The sequence below is a fragment of the Theropithecus gelada genome, chromosome 6, assembly GCF_003255815.1.
Source record: "Theropithecus gelada isolate Dixy chromosome 6, Tgel_1.0, whole genome shotgun sequence".
Classification (NCBI taxonomy): domain Eukaryota; kingdom Metazoa; phylum Chordata; class Mammalia; order Primates; family Cercopithecidae; genus Theropithecus; species Theropithecus gelada.
In genome coordinates this window covers 165,904,801-165,923,809 of record NC_037673.1, presented here as the reverse complement: position 1 = coordinate 165,923,809, position 19,009 = coordinate 165,904,801, and the positions used below count along the sequence as shown (strand labels likewise).

Sequence of the window (19,009 nt, the reverse complement as noted above, 5' to 3'; positions counted from 1 at the left end):
CTCTTCACTACTCCATTCTTATGAAATTCAAGAGTAGGCAAAAACCCATCAACGATGATGGTAGACAGGACAGTGATTACCCCAGGGGACTACTGGCTGAGAAGGGGTAAGAGGGAATCTACTATAATGCTAAAAATGGCCTGTATCTTCTTCTGGGTGGTGAGTACACATGGTGTGTACGTGTGTAAAAATCCATTATGCTATACTCTTAAGATAACTGCTCTGTATCTATTTCATCATATGTATATCATATTTAAATAACAAACTTTAAAAAAAAAAAAAGAATGCAAGAGGAAGACAACAAAAGTCTCATTTCTTCCATGACTTCTCCAAGCTACCAAAAGGCTATAGACTTTATAAGTGGTGTCTTGGGGAGTTACTCTGCCATTGCTGAACGAGGTAGATGGGAAGTGGTATACATTTACGGCATCTGGAAATTCTACCACTGCTTCTCCAGGTAGAGGCAATTAAATAAAACTTGATTTTCCTCCCTCCTAAAGGATGGGTCAGTATTTCCTATAATCCCTCAAAACACATAGCTGCCATATAAAGATGTTTAATCTTGGAATTTCTAACTGTATCATGGAAACAAGATCTCCAGGACCATTGGGAAACACTTGTCCCAATTCATAAGGCTGGAGAGAAGGGTTGCTTTAATTAGATTTGCACTTCAGACACTTTCTATTCTCCACTACCATGTAGATGCAATAATACATCTGACATTTGCATTGTTTTCTGCTTATTTCACTTAAAATGTAAGCCCTGATGTCTTTCCCTTTCTCATCTTTAATACATAATGCTCTCCAAGCAGCAGAAACCAAGAATACTTTTTATTTCTAACAATGATGTGTGGGTAGTACTAAGAGATCATACTACTATATATATATATATATATATATACACACACACACACACATATGTATGCTCACACACATACATACATATATATGCATATACATATATATCAACATATGACAACAAAAATAATTAATAATTACCATTTATTGAACTTTGTTTTATATGCTTTGGTTTAATTGTTGTGTACTATGTGTAAGAGACTATTGAGTAAGTTTTAAATATTATCACCTTGAATGCTCATAACAGCCCTGAGAACTATGTCACACTTATATTATCACATAAAGTTAGCAAGTGGGAGAGCTGGGATTTACACCCAGGCTCATCTATTTCCAGAGATTGAACATAACCATTGTCTTCTGGCACCCAACATTCAGTGCCATTGAACCAAGTCACTCCCCTGGATTTCCCAATAAAGATTCCTCAAGGCAACTTGGGAGAATGTGTCCCATTGTTGGAAGAAAAGTTTCCCCATGTCCTTCAATACCTTGTTTCTCCCCTGAAGCCACCCACATGGAGAGTTCTGTCACTAGTGTAAGAATACAAACAAAATGAAGCCCCACTGACCTTCACCACTTCCTCTCCATCCACAATCTTCAACTTTTCTAAATTCTCCTGTAGCAGTTGAGGCTTCATACGCCACTTCAGCAAACCCAGCAAGCCCACTAAAATAGAGTCCAGACATTCAGAAGTATCATTACTGGCCTAACTGTCCATATCAGGACCTTCTTGGGCCTGCAAGCACATGCATACGCGCGCGCACACACGGACACACACACTCCCCACAGACACAATTCTTGATGACCCCCATTACCATTCTGAGTGAGCTTTGTGGAGCACACCAGGGTGGAAATGGAGAACACATCCCGGGAGCTGACAGAAAGCCCCCCAACGCTGCTGGAGCTCCTGCTCAGCGTGGCCCCCTTGTTTTCCACATGGTGTCGATAAGAAGGAAGGGTCAGGTATGCACTGGCATCCTCCATCTTCTTGCTGTCCCCCTGGAAACAACACTTGGTTACTGTCCCAAGCCAAGGCTTCACGTCCAATGCTACACAGAGTTTGCAGCAGATAAATTAGACACTGTGAAGTGAAGAGAGTCATAAAGAGTGAAGAAAATCATCAGAGATGCAATAGACATTGGCTTGTGTGGCACGGCTGTTTTTCCACAATACAGGTAAGAATTCAAAGACATATGAATGGAAAGGGGGTTGATCCACTAGGTGAAAGCTCTCTGAACTTCATTAATGGCAAAATAAAAATGGAATCGAAAATTCCCAGACAGTCCATTTTAATTCATCCTTTTTTGAGATCATAATATATGCTCACCAGCAAAATAAGGAATCTAGCTTAAAGAGGAATTTAATGGCAAAGGCACTAAGTAAGAATGTGCTGGGATCTGGACCCTGTTTTGCCATTCACAGGTCTATGCTTTCTTGAATACATTATTTTGCCTCTTGGTGTCTCATTTTATTTTTCATTAGTAAACTGAAGATAATCATCATCCCTACTTCCTAGAATACCTGAGCAAATAATATAGAATAATGCATACAGAATGCATAGCAGAGTGATAGGCACATAAGTGCCTTGGCATGCTAAAATGAATGACTAGAGGTAGGCATTACAGAAGACAATATTTATCTTACTCCACACCAGGAGTGGTACCAAGTGTTTTATATGCCTTGGTTCATTTCATTTAAGCCTCGTAACAATCATATGAAGCAGATACTATTATTATCCTCAGTCAAGGAAACTGGGACCTAATGGGGGTAAAAGAAAATTGACTGCAACTGGGCCTCTGACCCCAAGGAGTTCACATTCTGTCAGGAAAGAAGGGCTTTCAAGCCAAGAACTCTATGTGTGATAAATGAGAAAACAGAGGCTGTACAGAAGAAAGGAGGTTTTCTGGGAAAGTCAGAGAGACTCAGAGAAGTGTACAAGAGTACCATGAGATGAAACCTTGATGAGGCTGTGTTTGCCATGCATCCCACAGGCAAAAGGGCAATTTCAGCCTACAAGGCTAAGAAAGCCAAGGGCAATGGTGTGATCCATGTGCTGGCTACTCAACCTTGCCCTACCTCACAGCCATACACTTGCCTCCAGCCAGGTGCTAGTAGATGTATTCTGTTGTCATAAGAGGGCATGTGGGAAAGCAGCAGGTAAAACCAGACTAACACTTCTCCACTTCTCAAAAACCGTACAAGTCTCATAATGTAAAAATAAAAATAGTGGACATCTGCACTCCCTTTATAGTTTAGATGGCCCTTTTGCATGGGTCATCCTAGTGAGTTGTCATAAATATTGCCATAACTGCTTAAGAAAAAAGAAACTGAGACTCAGGAAGACATGTGAGATGAGTACAGGCTTAATCAGCAGCAACACGATCAGGACCACAGGTTTTAATATTTTTCCATTAGCTACAATGCAGCATCTCTCAAATGTTTATTGTACGTCCTCTACACATGCCATAGAGGTCCTTACAGAATCAAGAGTACATAACAGTCATAACGATAACCTCTCTGTACATAACAATAACCTTTTCCATGTATTGAGTTCTTCCATGTACTCATCATTGCCATGTTTACATGCGCTGTCTCATAATTCTCACAATTATTCACTGAGGGCACAAAGATGAGGAAGCAGAGGCCCAAAGAAGTCAAGATTTTGTAAGAGGCCACAAAGTTGGTAAACCCTGGTGTGTGTGATTCTGGGGTCCCTGCTGTTGACCACTAAGCAATTTTGCCATCACCCTCTTGCTTCCTGCACCCCCCTCAGTGCAGAGCTCCTTCCAACTCATGGTACCTTGAGGACAACCAAGTCATGGAATCCATCATGTAGAGTAGTCCCATCTTCTTTCATCAGCTTCACATAGGACATGGCAAAGTTCTTTTCTCCTTTATCTTTAGCTGGAAATAGCATTGTGGGGTCAAGAAAGAAAATGATACATGGGCCACCCAGCTATTCCATTCTTCTCCCCTTAGAGGGAGGTGCAGAGATGCCATTCAGTATGGTACTCACATTCCAGAGATGACCGATGTCGAAACATGAATCGCAGATGGATCCTCTGCATGTCTTCAATAGGGACAGCCACCTCAAAAGACAGAAACCAGAGCTCAGAACACAATGAGTTAAAGGGCCCTCCCCACTGCACCCCCACTCTTCCACGGCAGCCTGACCATTTAACTGAGAGAGCTGCCTGCTGATTTACAACCCATCCATCGAGCCTGATGAACTGTAAATAAATTACATAAGAACTAGCTATGAAGAGAAAATAAAGTACCAAATGTAATCCATTTGGCAAATTGCATTCCCAGCCAATGAAAAGAGGTCTGTAAATTATAGTGAGGAAAAATGAGTCTCCCCAAATTGATATAAAAGTCACATAACTTTAGCACAGGATTTGATGCACTGCAAACTGCACAATGCACATTTTCCTTACACACTCTAGGAGTTCTGGCAATTGCAGCAGGGCTTAGCAAATTAACAATGGTTGTTAGGGGGGTTGCTTGAGGATTCTCATTTATGCAAATTAATAAAAATGCTTTAATCCAATAATATTTGGAAAAATCCTAGGGCTCATCTCACCCTTGATTGGACACATGTCCAGATGCTTTTGATTCCAAGGACACTGAGCTAAGACAACAACCCACTGGTCACCTGGGCATCCCTGTCCAGTGAATGGCCCACTGGCATCACTGATTATGATGCTTTCAGCCTGGCTCTGTGCAGGCCACCTCCCAAAGTCTCACAGCTGCTCTGCAATCTGAGATTCAGGCCAATGCAGAGAAGCTTAGCTACCTGAGAAAAGGACACTTTTTTTAAAAAGGAACACAATTTGTACTGTACAGATGCCTATTAAACGCAAAAACAAATGTATACTTGGGGGAACTTTCTGTTGCAGAAAATGAGAATTGAGCCTGAGGAGGTCCACCATCCTGTCCATGTTTCAGGCAGAGCAAAGGAACTGAGGGCCTCACGGGTAACTGCAGTCCAATTCATCCTTTCCCTGCGTGTTGAATGTTCACTAGAAACTATAATCATGTGGGGTGCTGGTCATGCTGATACAAGGCAGAGTCCTCACACTCAAAGAGTTCATGGTCCCATGTTACACAAGGGGCAATGTGTAACAGCCCTGTGACAAGGGGTAGCAAGGAGATATAACCAAGGTGCAAGAGAGAACAGAGAAGAGAAACCCAACGTGGTACATCAACTTTCTGACCTCAAAGTTGACAAGGTCATCAATTTGAAGGCAATGGGTATGAGGAGACACACTGAGGAAAGTAATAACATGTGTAACAAGTGGAGAACTGCTGGGGTTTGAATAGCTATCGCTGAAAAGGAAGTAATGTGTACGTCTTGTGTTTGGAGACAGAGCCTAGGGGGAATAAAGAATGCTGCTAATGATAAGGCAGAGATATTTGAAGCTATGATCAAGCTTCAGTGTTCACTGAATTGATTCCACATCCTTATTCCAATGCAGGTTATTCCTTTCTGCTTAGTGTGACGATCTGGTAATGTGAATATTTGTGGTTAATGTCACTTCTGTCAAGGAATTATCCCAAAAGGGCATCTTTCAGGCATTATGCAGCCTGTGATGGGCTCACATTGGCTTGCAAGCTCTGCCACTCCTCACCGCTGAGTAGAACAGCGCAGCTTGATGAAATGGGCACCACCCACAAGAGGACTATTTGACAATTCCATTTTGGTTACATCCTGCACCAAGGAAGGGTGATCAAGGGAACCAAGGTGCTCACCCACCAGGCCTCCATTTCCACTGGCTGACAATACCACCAGACACACGCTAGGGGGTCATTTCCAATTCAGAGAGGTGCCTCCAAGGACCCTAAGACCTTACAGATGGTGACTTCTGCTATAACCTAGAGTCAAAGAAGTTCTTTCTGTCACCCTGTGCCCCTCCAATATGTTCATGTCTGGCTTCAGAATTTAGCTAGATATTTCATGAAGATAAACATAATATATTCTCATATGTTGTTTACAATCACATTGCTCCATCAAGCCTCCTACCTGCTTTGGTTAAAACCAGGAATTTCTAAAATATGTTCAACAGAATCCTAACTCCAGGATATGACGCTAGGAAAAAGGAAAATGCTCTGTAGTCAATGAGTTTTGGGATGTGCTCTGCATCCTTATTTCCTTTTGCAGATCTGCAGAGCACATTTACATCTCAAGGGCTCTAAGAACTTGACATAAGGAAGCCTTTAACTTCTATATTTGTTCAAGTTTCTCACATTTGATAAGGAAATGTTATTTTAATACATTTAATATATGATTCTTTTTTTTTTTTTCCCTGAGACGGAGTCTCACTCTGTTGCCTAGGTTGGAGTGCAGTGGTGCAATCTCAGCTCACTACAACCTCCTCCTCCCAGGTTCAAGTGATTCTTGTGCCTCAGCCTCCTGAGTAGCTGGAACTACAGGCACATGCAACCATGCACAACTTATTTATTTATGTATTTATTTATTCATTTATTTTTAGTAGAGACAGAGCTTCATCATGTTGGCCAGGCTCGTCTCGAGCTCGTGACCTCAGGTGATCCACCCACCTTGGCCTCCCAAAGTGCTGGGATTACAGGCATGAGCCACTGTACCTAGCCTGAAATGTTATTTTAATAAAAGACCACTTAGTATTCCACAGAACATTTTGCGGGGAGATGCCATATGAGAAGGACCTGGAGGGATACTTCATCAGATATCTGGAACAACTATATCTTTCCTCTGCCTTCCCCCCGCAACTACACAGAGAGGCGCAAAGCTGCCTGCCACTACCAATTAGACTGCCTTGTAGAGGGGTGGGTAAAAAATAGGCAAGGGTCAAGTGTTTGAAGGGCATCTTGAAGGAATGTAAAATCTAGTTCAGTTTTGCAGACTGAGATAACTGCCAAGTATAATCAGGAGTTGTATTAACTGAATAAGTACTCTCTTCCAAGGACTTGTCTGACAGTGTTATGTGTATTAAATCCTTTTACTTCCACAGTCCACCTATTGCTCCCATTTTACAGATGAGGAAACCAGGGCACAGAGCAGGTGAATGACTTGCCCAAGGTCACACCATTGGTGAGCATTAAGGCTGGAACACGAACCCAGACTCTCTGGGTCTAGGGTCCATGTGCAGAACTGCCTTGCTCGCCTGCTCTCATTAAAAGGAAGAAGGCTGGGCACGGTGGCTCATGCCCATAATCCCAGCACTTTGAGAGGCCAAGGTGGGCAGATCACTTGAGGTCAGGAGTTTGAGACCAGCCTGGCCAACAAGGTGAAACCCCGTCTCTACTAAAAACACAAAAATTAGCCTGGTGTGGTGGCGCACGCTTGTAATCCCAGCTACTCAAGGGGCTGAGACAGGAGAATCACTTGAACCCGGGAGACAGAGTTTGCAGTGAGCAGAGATGGTAACACTGTACTCTAGCCTGGGTAACAAAGTGAGAATCTGTCTCAAAAAAAAAAAAAATGCTAATTGCTCCAGTCAGTATTCTGCTCCCTCAGGTTGCAGTGATGGGCACAGACCCAGAGCCAGACTGCTCACGTTTGAATCCCAGCTCTGATGTTTCCTAGCAGTGTGGTCCTGGTCAGGCTACTTACCTGTTCTGTGCCAGTTTCCTCAACTATAAAATGAAGGAAATATTAGTACAAACCTCACATGGCTATTGTAAGCAATACATAAATTATTTAAATAAAGCACTTAAAACAGTGCCTGGTTCATGGTAAGAACTAGACATGTGTTCGCATCTATTATTATTTTTATTAATTATTACCTTGACTGTTTCCATCCAACGTGGCTGTTTGACTTGATAGTACACGACGGAGCGATATTCATTCATGGGCTTGTCCCCTGCTCCCACGCAAATTGCATTCTGACCCAAGAAAGACAAAGTGAGAGAAAACATTACAGAATTGCCATTTTCTATGCTTGCACAGGTTTGGTCCCTAGGCTACCACCAGCCTTAGGGACTGGGTCAACCCTGCCTTCCCTAGCCCTCATGCCAGGTGCCCATAATGACTCCTTCTCTACTACAGATTTACACAGAAGCGCCCCAGCCACCGGACTGACAGGCGCTTAACTACAGAAATTCCATTACTTCCATTCTGGAAACCACTGGAGTGCACCAGGGCATTGATGTGACTGCCTTATTGTAAGTGATAACCAGCCTTGGAGTTACTGCACACTGCCAGTCTTATTAATCCTATTTGTTTCCTAAATGCGAATGTGCACAAAGTTTACAAGCAGGCTCAGATAAGCCCAGTAGCAACTCTTCTGATGAATTTCCACAGCTAACACATCAGGGCGGTGGGCAGTGCTGGGCAAAAGGAGAGAGCATAGGCTTCAGAGAGACTCCTGAGCACCTGCCTTAGAGAACAAGTCTGGAGCGAGGGGGTTTCGGGGAGGAGGCTCAGTTCAGGCCACAATAACAGAACATCTTCTGGGTACTCCATGCTGAGCACTGGGGTATGGGAATGGCTCAGATACTGAACCTGATGTGAGCTCACAGTTTAGTGCAGGAAACTTTAGGGAACACATCATGACAGCAATGCAACATGATGACAGACACGTGTACACACTACTGTCGGGCACAGAAGAAGGACACAAGGACAGGTGAGGAATCAGGGAAGACTTCTTGGAGGCAATGACAGTTGAGTATCTTGAAGAAAGATTCCAAGTTGGCTCAGAGCAGAAATGTGGGAGGGGCTTTCTGAGCAGAGAGTGAGCACAGAGCACACATGCCCAAGTGGGACATTTATTCTTTGCCATAAAAATCACCCTCAGAGGTTCAGAAAGGAGCTGACTAACAAGGAATGATCTCCTAGTCGCATGTAACAATGCCTAATTCTATGTTCATTCCAGCCCTTCGGCCCCCAAACAAGATCCAAGCTAGGATTACCCAGAAGGGGCCCTAAGTATGGTTTTTATACCAGGCCAAACAGTTTTCAATCCTCAGATTGCCAGATTCATAAGATTGGTTCTGGAGCCCCAGCCCCTGCAATTGCAAACTGCGTGCCTCTCGGCATGTTGATGGCAAGTCATGCCTCTCACAAGATTCCATCAGATTCTCCCGTGGATCCTTGACCTTCCGCAGGCTGCATCACCAGAGCTGGCCACACACAGACACTCCGTGAGCCCTGGCGAACCCCGCGAACCTGGGGAAAGGAAGACTGCCCTTCGCACTGGAAATCTCCCTATGTGCTTCCGAGGTATGGAAAAGGAATGAGCTCAGTTTCAATATTGACTGACAGTACTTGCAGCCAAATCGATCCATTTGAAAACAGAATACGCAGTAGTCCTTTCAGAATGTATCTTTAAAAGAAAAACAAGTGTAACCAATGAACCAGAACTGAGTGAAGACACACAACTCTCTTGTTTTTCCATGGGATGAAGCCTTCCAGAACTTCCGAAGGCACTAAGCTAAAAACACATGCTTCCAAAGTCTTTCTAACCATTCAGAGTGGGTTTTGTGTCCAGCATCACACTAAGCCCTGTACACACACCACCTCGCTTAATTCAGTCCTCATAACCACCTCTGACGCTTACTATCGGCATCCCCATTTCACAGCTGGGTAAACTGAGGCCCTGAGAGATTAAGCCACTTGCCCAAAAAGTGACAAAGCCAAGACTATCTCACAGACCCTCTAACTACTCATCCAGTGTTCCTTCTATAAGAACCTAGATGCCTTCCAGCCTACAAAGATTTATATCTGGTGACATTTATGGGCTTAGAGCTTCTGTAGTTACAGTAAATCCCATGTAGCTTACAAAACCAGAAACTACACATATATCTCTGGTGAAAGTAAAACTGCTGTATGGCAGGCAACTGAATCTCACAAAACTGTACTGATGATGAAAATTTTTGATTTCCTAAGGCTGGAGAAAAAAGTCTCAGTACCAGTCAGAGAAAAGCCAGAGATAGTGCCCTGGCCCTCAACACTTCAGAGAGAAAACAGTGTTGGGAAGTGCCCCCAGACAGCATTGTGACCAGGGACTGAGCCCAGTTCGAGGGAAAATATAGAATGGTATATATCTCAAATCACACTGTTCCATCATTTTCTACATTGCCTATCCCCATGGCCCCCAATTAACAGTGAGAGCCCCTCATAGGTGTGGGAGACTTCAGGTCAGTAGAAGAAAATCTGAGTAAGGATCAGGAAGCCTGGAGGCTTTCATGTTGGCTTGGCCTTGGAAGAAACATCTCTGCAGGAGAAAATCCAAGCTCCTAACACATGCCCTGTTTACTTGGTAGGAATCAGGTGAGAACGAGATGATCCCAGGGAGGTGAACATACTTTACGAAAGACAGTGTTCTCCTCTCACAAGACCACATCATGGGAAGATGCTAATTAGCATTCCTAAGGTGGGAATCAGGCCAGGAGTTCAGTATACCCTTCTAATAGTAATAGCTACATTTAATGAACACTTATTATGTAGATTACCTCATCTGATATTCACAAAAGCAAAGTGCCATTGCTGGTCCTATTTTCAGACAGAGACTCTCAGGCTTAGAGAGGTTATGTAACTGCCTCAATGTCCTCTTACTAATTCAGGCTGAGCTGGGCTTTGCACCTGGCTGTCTGGCCCCAGGGGTCATGGTCTTAACCACTATCCCATATTTCCCCTATCCCCTGCCTCCACCGCCTCAAGCTGGTTGGTCTCAGAAGAACAGAGGTTTCTTGGCCCAGCATCTGAGCCTTTCTCTTTCACCAGAACTTGCTTCTGGTTGGATTGCCTGTTTGACTCCCTCAGGTCCCTCAGAGGGCTTCACCCTGCACTTGTCCCCTTCTCTGAATGTGACTCTCCTTCCTGTTGCTGGGTACTTACTGCATACCAGGTGCCTTATACCTACAGTGTGTTTTGTTTGTTTGTTGAGAAAGGGTCTCACTTTGTCGCCCGGGCTGGAGTGGCTGGGGTGCGATCTCAGCTCACTGCAACCTCTGCCTCCAGGGTTCAAGCAATTCTCGTGCCTCAACCTCCCGAGTAGCTGGGATTACAGGTGCCAGCCACCGCACTCAGCTAATTTTTGTATTTTCAGTAGAGAGGAGGTTTCACCTTCTTGGCCAGGCTGATCTCAAACTCCTGACCTCAAGGGATCTGCCCTCCTTGGCCTCCCAAAGTGCTGGGATTACAGGTGTGAGCTGCTGTGCCAGCAGCATGGTTTTTTTTCTTTAATTTTTTAATTTTAATTTTATAATTTTTAATTTTTGTGGGCACATAGTGTGTGTGTGTGTGTGTGTGTGTGTGTGTGTGTATTTATGGAGTAAATGAGATGTTCTGATACAAGTATACAATGCATAATAGTCCCATCATGGAAATGGGATCCATGTCCTCAAGCGTTTATCCTTTGTGTTACAAACAATCCAATCATACACTTTCAGTTGTTTTAACACCCACTCTTTTGTTTAACCTGCGACCCCATGAGAAGAGGTTGTTATTTCTTTTTACACATGAATACACTTGCCTAAAATCACACAGCTAATAAGAAAGGGAGGTTGCAATTTGAACCCTGTCTGCCTGACCCCAGAGCCCACCCCATTAACTTCTCTGTATGACCCCTCCTGAGCAAGGCCCTTGACACCCCCAGGGGAGCCATGCGCAGGCCTAACCTCCTCTGCCCTCTGGTCCTGCCCTGCCAAAGACAGTGTGCACGCACCTAGAGCAGGAGGAGAAATCAATATTTCTAAAGGGGACCATTCTCACAGGAGCCCGCCAATATCAAACAGAAGTGTTTGAATGTGCTGCCTGACACTTAATTAGGCGGTCATATTTATTTCTGCAAATAAAGAAAGCCTCCCACAGGCTTCCTAAGCAATTTTCAATAGTCAGTCAACTGAACTCCCTCAGAATTTCCCTAACAGAGGAAACCACAAATTATCACCATGCCCCATGGTTCGTTTCCATGCCAGGCCCCAGAATCCCTGCTTATCTACTCATCTTTGATAAGTGCATCTGCTCAGCCTGCTCGGAGTGACTTGAAAGGGTGACAAAAGTGGAAGAAAGAATGGTTCAGACAAGAGATAAGATGGCTGCTTGCCTGTTAACTGTGTCTTTTAATTTTTCCTTTGGCAGCATCGCAGGTAAGTGTATCAATGTTTCAAAAATGAAGCTGAGGTTAAAAAGTTCTCCAACAGGTTAAGCTGGATAAGGGGCCGGGCGCGGTGGCTCAAGCCTGTAATCCCAGCACTCTGGGAGGCCGAGACGGGCGGATCACGGGGTCAGGAGATTGAGACCATCCTGGCTAACACGGTGAAACCCCGTCTCTACTAAAAAATACAAAAAACTAGCCGGGCGTGGTGGCGGCACCTATAGTCCCAGCTACTCGGGAGGCTGAGGCAGGAGAATGGTGTGAACCCGGGAGGCGGAGCTTGCAGTGAGCTGAGATCCGGCCACTGCACTCCAGCCTGGGCGACAGAGCGAGACTCCGTCTCAAAAAAAAAAAAAAAAGTAACTTCAAAGCGATGATCTCTACACTTGGGAATTGCAATTTCCCTTTCAGATAAAAACCGTCGGCTCCTTTATGCTCCTTGGAGCCAAGGGTTTCTCACTTATTTTATTTTTTGGAAAAGTTTCAGATTCCAACAAAAGGACGATGCGTTCAGTGCTTAGATTTTGTTCAAACAGATACTAATTAACATGACCAGTCTTTAGGAACAAAAAGGCAACTGTGAGGATTTCTTTACATTTAAAAAATGATTATGAATCTTCCCAAATTTGTGAGCAGTGGTTATTAGCCTCATTTTTTAAAATGAGAAATAAATTGGAGAATTTTGTTACATGTACAGGCATTGTAGTGAAGTGTCCCAGAGGGTCTGGAACCAGTCAAACCCCATCTCTGCCATACGCTAACGTTATGGCTTTGGGCGAGTTATTGTAAGTGACAAAGGTTTTGTTTCCCTATCTGTAAAATGGGGCATAATAAAGGAAATGTGTCATACTATCACACGGCCTGACACTTGGTAATTCCCCTGTGAATGTTAGTTATTCTTGGGTACAAAGTATCAATCTGATCTCCAGGCCCCAAGGACAGAACTGATGCCTCTTCCATCTTCACACCCTCTCTCTGATGAACACACCCGCCCTACTTGGCTATTTGATCACTCACAGTGGCCTAGGAGGAATATTCGCCCATGCTAAAACTTCTCGTGAGAGCTGATTTTCTTTTCAGCTAACTACTCTGAAACGAGGAGTCGAGAAACAAAACCCTCCTACGCACTGGGCACGGCACTGACAACCTTAAAGGAAATACAAGCAAACAAATATAAACACACATGACAAATATTGGACAGGACATATGCTGTATAAATATAGCAATGCGCTTTGCATTCCTGAATACACCCGGCTAGCTCTCTGGAGGCCAATTTACGAATAAGGCTTTCCACCAGCATTTCTGGCTGAGCGCTGGGGAGTTAGATTAAGTGTTGAGAATGTCTGCTTTGAGCACATCCTGAGCCTCCACACCAGCCCAAGGCACTGTATTGATCCTCTTTCTTACCATGGACTTTGCCTGAATAAACCAGCTCAGGTTTCCATGAGAACATTTTAACTGCAGAAAGCTAACCTATAAGCTGAGACCAAGCAAAAATACATACATATATGTATGCATACATACAACATGTATACATACATGCATGCATATATATACATACATACATATGTAGAAGAAGGAGTTGTGAAAGGAAAGGAACAGACATTGAAAAACTGCTTTGGATAAGGAAATATCACAAGGTCTTATTACGGAACACTGCGCTAACCAAGCTCAAAAGGTGTAGATCACATTATTCAACACCATCCCAAAGGCACCTGGCATTTAGACAACAGAATCACGGAGAGGAAAAGTACATCTTTACAAGCAGAGGCCCCCAAGGGGGACCCTGTCACCCAGAGCAGCAGCGAGTCCCTTACGGGCAGCGTTTTGCCGTCCTCTGCGCACACACACATGATGACTTCCACATTCCTCTGTGTGGTCTTGTTGTACTTGTCAAAGTCACCTTGTAAGAGGGTAATGTAGATGTCGTTCCTGACATCCCCTGAGGCATAAGGAGAGAGACAAGAGTTAGCGTGGATTGCAGCAGGAGAGACGCTAACTAGAGGGGATGGAGGGTGAGAAGAAGCTCCCCCACCTGGATTGCTATTAATTAAAATCAGAACTGCTTAGAGAAAGCATTTTTCCCTCATCAGGGAGGCTGGAGAAGTAGGTAACAAGGGGATGAAGGGATGCTAGGAAATCAGTTGCAAAAAGGGAAGTAGGGACACTCAAAATTGGCCATGTTTTTCTCAACATTAAAAATCATTTAATTTTCATCCTCTAGTGACACCTTCTGGGAAGGCAAAGCAAAGCTCCAATTGAATTGATCCTGTCCCATGAAAACAACCAAACATACACATCTGCCGATGTTTTACTGTATAGGAGCAGAACAGAGCAACTTTCCATGTATCCTAGGTACACAGGGTTAGGAAGGAGCTGCAGAGGATCTTCGGGAAGGGAGGCAAGAAAAATAGAAAATCCGTCAGACACAGGTAGCCCATGCCTGTAATCCCAGCACTTTGGGAGGTCAAAGCGGGCAGATCGCCTGAGCTCAGGAGTTCAAAACCAGCCTGGGTGACATGGCGAAACCCTGTGTCTATCAAAAATACAGAAAAATTAGACGAGTGTGGTGGCACATGACTGTGGTCCCAGCTGCTCAGGAGGCTGAGGTAGGAGTATTTCTTGAGCCTGGGAGGCAGAGGCTGCAGTGAACCGAGGTCACACCAGCGTACTCTGCACTCCAGCCTGAGTAACAGAGCCAAACACCATCTCAAAAAAAAAAAAAAAAAAAAAAGGAATAGAAAATCCTACAAGGGGATACACAAGTAATTGAAGTCTCAGGTAAAGCATGGACAAATAAATGACAGCACAGGCCCTAGGAGACCACCACCAGAAAAATGTGGAAAGAAAAGGCAAGTCAGTGAGAGCCATCGTGAACAGAAGTCCAAGACACAGGTTTAAGACACAAAAGAAAAGTTTCAAAAGAGTATTACTATTGTCAAAAGACAAAATTACAACAAATTTAGTTTAAAGACCTCACTTGGCTCTATTGCAATTCTAGAATCGGGTAATGCTTCATTCCATAAAATAGAATCAATGTTCCAAAGAGCTGAGCAGAAGAGGTTGGCTTTATAGACAGAGAAGGCCTGAAGGAAGTAGAAGCAAGACAGAGCGAATTGGTTATTTCGAAGGTATTGCTCTCATAAGGATGAAACAGGGAAACAGAAAAATAGAAAAGTGACTGATTGGTTAACATCAGGTTACTTCAGATTACCCTTTGCTGTGAGGATTAAAGCAAAGGGAACTTCGTTATGCCCATTGAAAACTGAAAATGGCCTGTCTGGAAAATAGGCTGTTTCTCTTTCTCTCTTTTCTTTCTTTTTCTTTCCTCTCTCCCTCCCCCTCTCTCTCTCCTTCCCCCCACCCCGCTCTCTCTCTCTCTCTTCTCCCCCATCTCTCCCCACTCTCCCAATTTCTTACAAGATCAGATAACAATTTACTTTAGGTTTGGTGACATGAAACTTTAGCATGGCTGACTCCATTTTGATTTTCAGTCTGGTATGTTGGGGGCTGGTGCAGGAACTTAGTCTAAAACAATGCTCTCCTATAATTTTTGTTTAATATTATATAAACTCATTTTTTAAAATTACACACACATTTGAAAATGTACTGGCTACTTCTGGAGATAAAGATATGAAGGAGTTTTTAACATTTCACTTTATACCTTTTCATGCCATTTGAATATTTTACAATGAACATGAATTCCTTTGGTAATATTAAAAAAAAAAAAAAAAAAGCTTAAAAATATAAGAGAATGACAATATTCTCCCAGAAAGAGTGGAACTGTCCTGCATGTAGTAAAATAGAAATGATGTCCACAATAAATTATTAAGTGATAAAACAAGTTGTAGAATACTATATAAAATATATTAAGTAAAGGAATATAAAGTATGACCCTATCTGTGGGGAAAAGGGGTATGTGTGTATATTTACGTGCATGTGTCTATTTTGTTAATGCATAGAAGCTTTCGGATATACAGAAATCAGTTTTAGTGGTTACCTTCAGGGAGAGAAACGGAGAGAGGCAGTAAAAAAGGAAGGAATTGACTCTTTAAAAGGAAAATGAATCAGACAAGCTGAATTGGCCCCTATGTCCCCAGGGGAAGGTTAGAGCAGCTGTGTCTCACCTGGCATGATGATCTCCGGGAAGCCCAGCTTCCTGGCCACCACGGTGGTCCTGTCCACCAGGTGTGGATAGTCCTTGCGAATCTGAATGATGTCACCCACTAGCATCTTCATGGTCACCCAGAGGCCTGGAAAGGAATGGCTCACGGTGAAGAGCCCACTTTTGCAAGTGTTCTCTCAGTCGGCCCTCCTGCCACCTCTCCCCTCTGTCTTTCTGGAGATGGCTGGGAACAGAGCCATACAACCACAGATGCAGCCACTCAGCCCACGGGGCCCCTGGAGCGGGAGATCTCTGGGTCTGAATCCCACTAATTATTTCCAGCAGTGTCAGCCTCTGGCAAATTATCCCGCTTCTCTAAGCCCAAAGTGAGGATGACACCACCTATCTCATGGGCCTGGAGTAAGAATGAAATCAAACAAGGTAACTTATTAACGTGCCCCTGGAACACAGGAGACATTCAGGATGTATCAATTCCTCTCTTCTTTTGGGCACAAGGACAAGCCTCCAATTTGCTTCAGGAGATGTGACTTATCCCTATAGATCGTATGTTCCCATTCTTCCCAGTGGTCTGTCGGGAAAGAAAGCTAAGCATCCCAGGGTTGAGGATTTTGATTCATTTGCTGAAGAGTTAGGGGCTCCCAAGCTGGAGCAGGCTCAGCCCACTGGCACATTGGCATTATACCTTGCCCGCCACTGTCCCCCTTGGAGGCTATGACTTTGCCCAGCAGGCTGTGTAGGAAGTCATTCTCAGCTGTAACCCTGGAAAGGAAAAGAGAGCATGAAATGTCCGCATCGTGCCCTCCTTGTGTTTCAAGGTGCCCCAGGAAGCTCCCCAGACCCTCCACATGCCTCAGGTGAAAAGCGAGCTTGCGTGTGTCAGCTCAGGGTATATACATGCTATCAAGAGGTACATCACTTTTTATCACAAAGCAATGTGGCTCTGAAATTTTGGAATATCAATGCTACAGGTAGAGGCCATTTCTTATTCTCCAGGAAGATGCTTAAAAAGGCAGGATTCCAAAGCTTTCAACATGCATATCTGCTCAGCAAGGGTAAAGCCTTGAGTTGCTCCTGCTAAGTCGTAATCACACGCCTTCAGCAAAGTCACTAGCCTCATTAGCTGGACCATCCTTAGGGTTGTTAAGTACTGATGATGCTCTCAAACTGGAGCCCTGCTTTCTGGAGGACTCCTTTTGGAACAGGAGAGGAGAGGATATTCACCTTCCTTATTGCCCTCCTCGTAAGTTACGGATATGTCTACACATGAGAGCAAGGTTAGGATTCCCTGCCACACGCTTCTGAAATGCTGCTGCTTCACAGCTTTGTGGTTTCTGCTGCACTTGTAATTAATGCATTAATCTTTTGCTGATTATCTGTTTAATTCCCCATCTATATGACGAGCTCCATGAAGACAGGGCTCATCTAGTTCACTACTTCATCCTCCATGCTTAGCACAGTGCCAGCCTCTGCCAGGCTGCCAATAAATGTCTGTGGCATAAATAACATCTGATGAATGAATGGGTGAAAAGCTGTTTGGTTTTGAGTGCCTGGGCACTGAGCCAATGATTCTCACCCAGCACTTCCCTTGGGAGGCTCCACCTGCCTATCACTAACTCAGGGAACCAGTGCCCTCTGAGCTCCAGCAGCTCTTAATGACAAAGGATGTGGCTGAATAGAAAGAAATGGGAAATGTCTTACGGATGAAAAGGAATGAAGTGCTGCTTTTCTTCATCACTCTCTGCTTTCCCCTTGATGATGTCTGTTATATCCATAACTAGAAAGAGGACAGAATGAATTAATGGTTTAACTTCCTCCTGCTCCCACAAAGGGATGACAGTGGGATGAGCTTGTGGGACAGGAGGTAGGGCCTGGGATGCCTGGGGGTCAGGGAAGCCTAAAATGGCAAGCAAGCCAGTGCTGCACAATACATAGACGGCAGAGGTTCCTTGCATGCAAGCACCACGGCAAATACCTCTAAGCAAAGCAGACTAGGACGTCAGTGGGCCAGAGAGGCATCCAAGAGCACCATGGCTTAGCAGAGGACGAAAGGAAAGGGTCAGAGCCATGGCTGTGGAATTCAGCAATTAGGTTTGGATTTGACATGCATGTATTGAATGTCTACTGTGCCTACAAAACCAGAGAGCAGTGATTGGGTCTCTGTAGGATCTGAGAATCTCATGAAATATTCACCCTCTTTTCATAAGCGTACCCATATGTACAGATACGTAACTGAAGAATCTTCAAATCCTGTGATTCCAGACAGATCCCGTATCCTCTGAAACCTTTCCTTAAATCAGCCACTAAGGGTCCCAAAACCAAGGTAAAGAACTCCTACACTAGAATGGAGATTATAGAAATGGGAGTGTAGGAGAAGGCTGAAAAAAGCTGCTCAAATCAAGCCCATACCCTAGTTACAGAAAATACCTCAAACACTCCAGGCACTGGGCAGGGGGCCATTAAAATTGTTTGGGTAATAACCAAGCACTGACTGCATCTAGATCAAGAGGGGAGTCAGAGAGCAGACAGGAGAAATTGAGCATCTATTCTCTCTAACAGACTCTCCTCATCCATCCTCAGTGCTGTGATTAGGGCGGGGCAATTTCCCTTTGGCTCCAGAGTTATTCAGAGGACCTGGTAGATCAGAGAATCATCTCTCCCTGCCCAGAGTAAATACTATGGAGATGAGGACATGACCTATATTAAAGCTCCTGGGGCTTCTGCTGAAATTAATGGGAAAGAGGTACATTCTTTCCACTGGGTTGCTAAGTTGGTAGGATGCAAGCTTGGAACAGCTGGCTGATAATTTGCCAACTAATTGGACAGCCACCTTCTTAGTAAGCCAGCATGAGGACATAGGGACTAAGCAAGAAAGAGACAAATTCTTCATAGTAAGCCAGCATGAGGACATAGGAGCAAGAAAGAGACAAATTGATTTGAGTTCCTGGATCCGG

General features: G+C 44.1%; 1 protein-coding gene across 1 annotated transcript in view; it reads right to left on the bottom strand.

The window, feature by feature from the left end:
- The window catches only part of DOCK2 (dedicator of cytokinesis 2), a 435,458-nt gene that overhangs the window by 356,895 nt on the left and 59,554 nt on the right, over window positions 1-19,009 (bottom strand). Inside the window, exons 11-19 of the mRNA XM_025388691.1 lie at window positions 17,757-17,832; window positions 16,741-16,817; window positions 16,060-16,185; window positions 13,750-13,874; window positions 7,620-7,718; window positions 3,871-3,943; window positions 3,655-3,758; window positions 1,670-1,853; window positions 1,423-1,520 (exon numbers count right to left, since the gene is read on the bottom strand). Of these exons, the coding sequence (XP_025244476.1) occupies window positions 1,423-1,520; window positions 1,670-1,853; window positions 3,655-3,758; window positions 3,871-3,943; window positions 7,620-7,718; window positions 13,750-13,874; window positions 16,060-16,185; window positions 16,741-16,817; window positions 17,757-17,832 (962 nt within the window). The remainder of the gene's footprint in view (window positions 1-1,422; window positions 1,521-1,669; window positions 1,854-3,654; window positions 3,759-3,870; window positions 3,944-7,619; window positions 7,719-13,749; window positions 13,875-16,059; window positions 16,186-16,740; window positions 16,818-17,756; window positions 17,833-19,009) is intronic.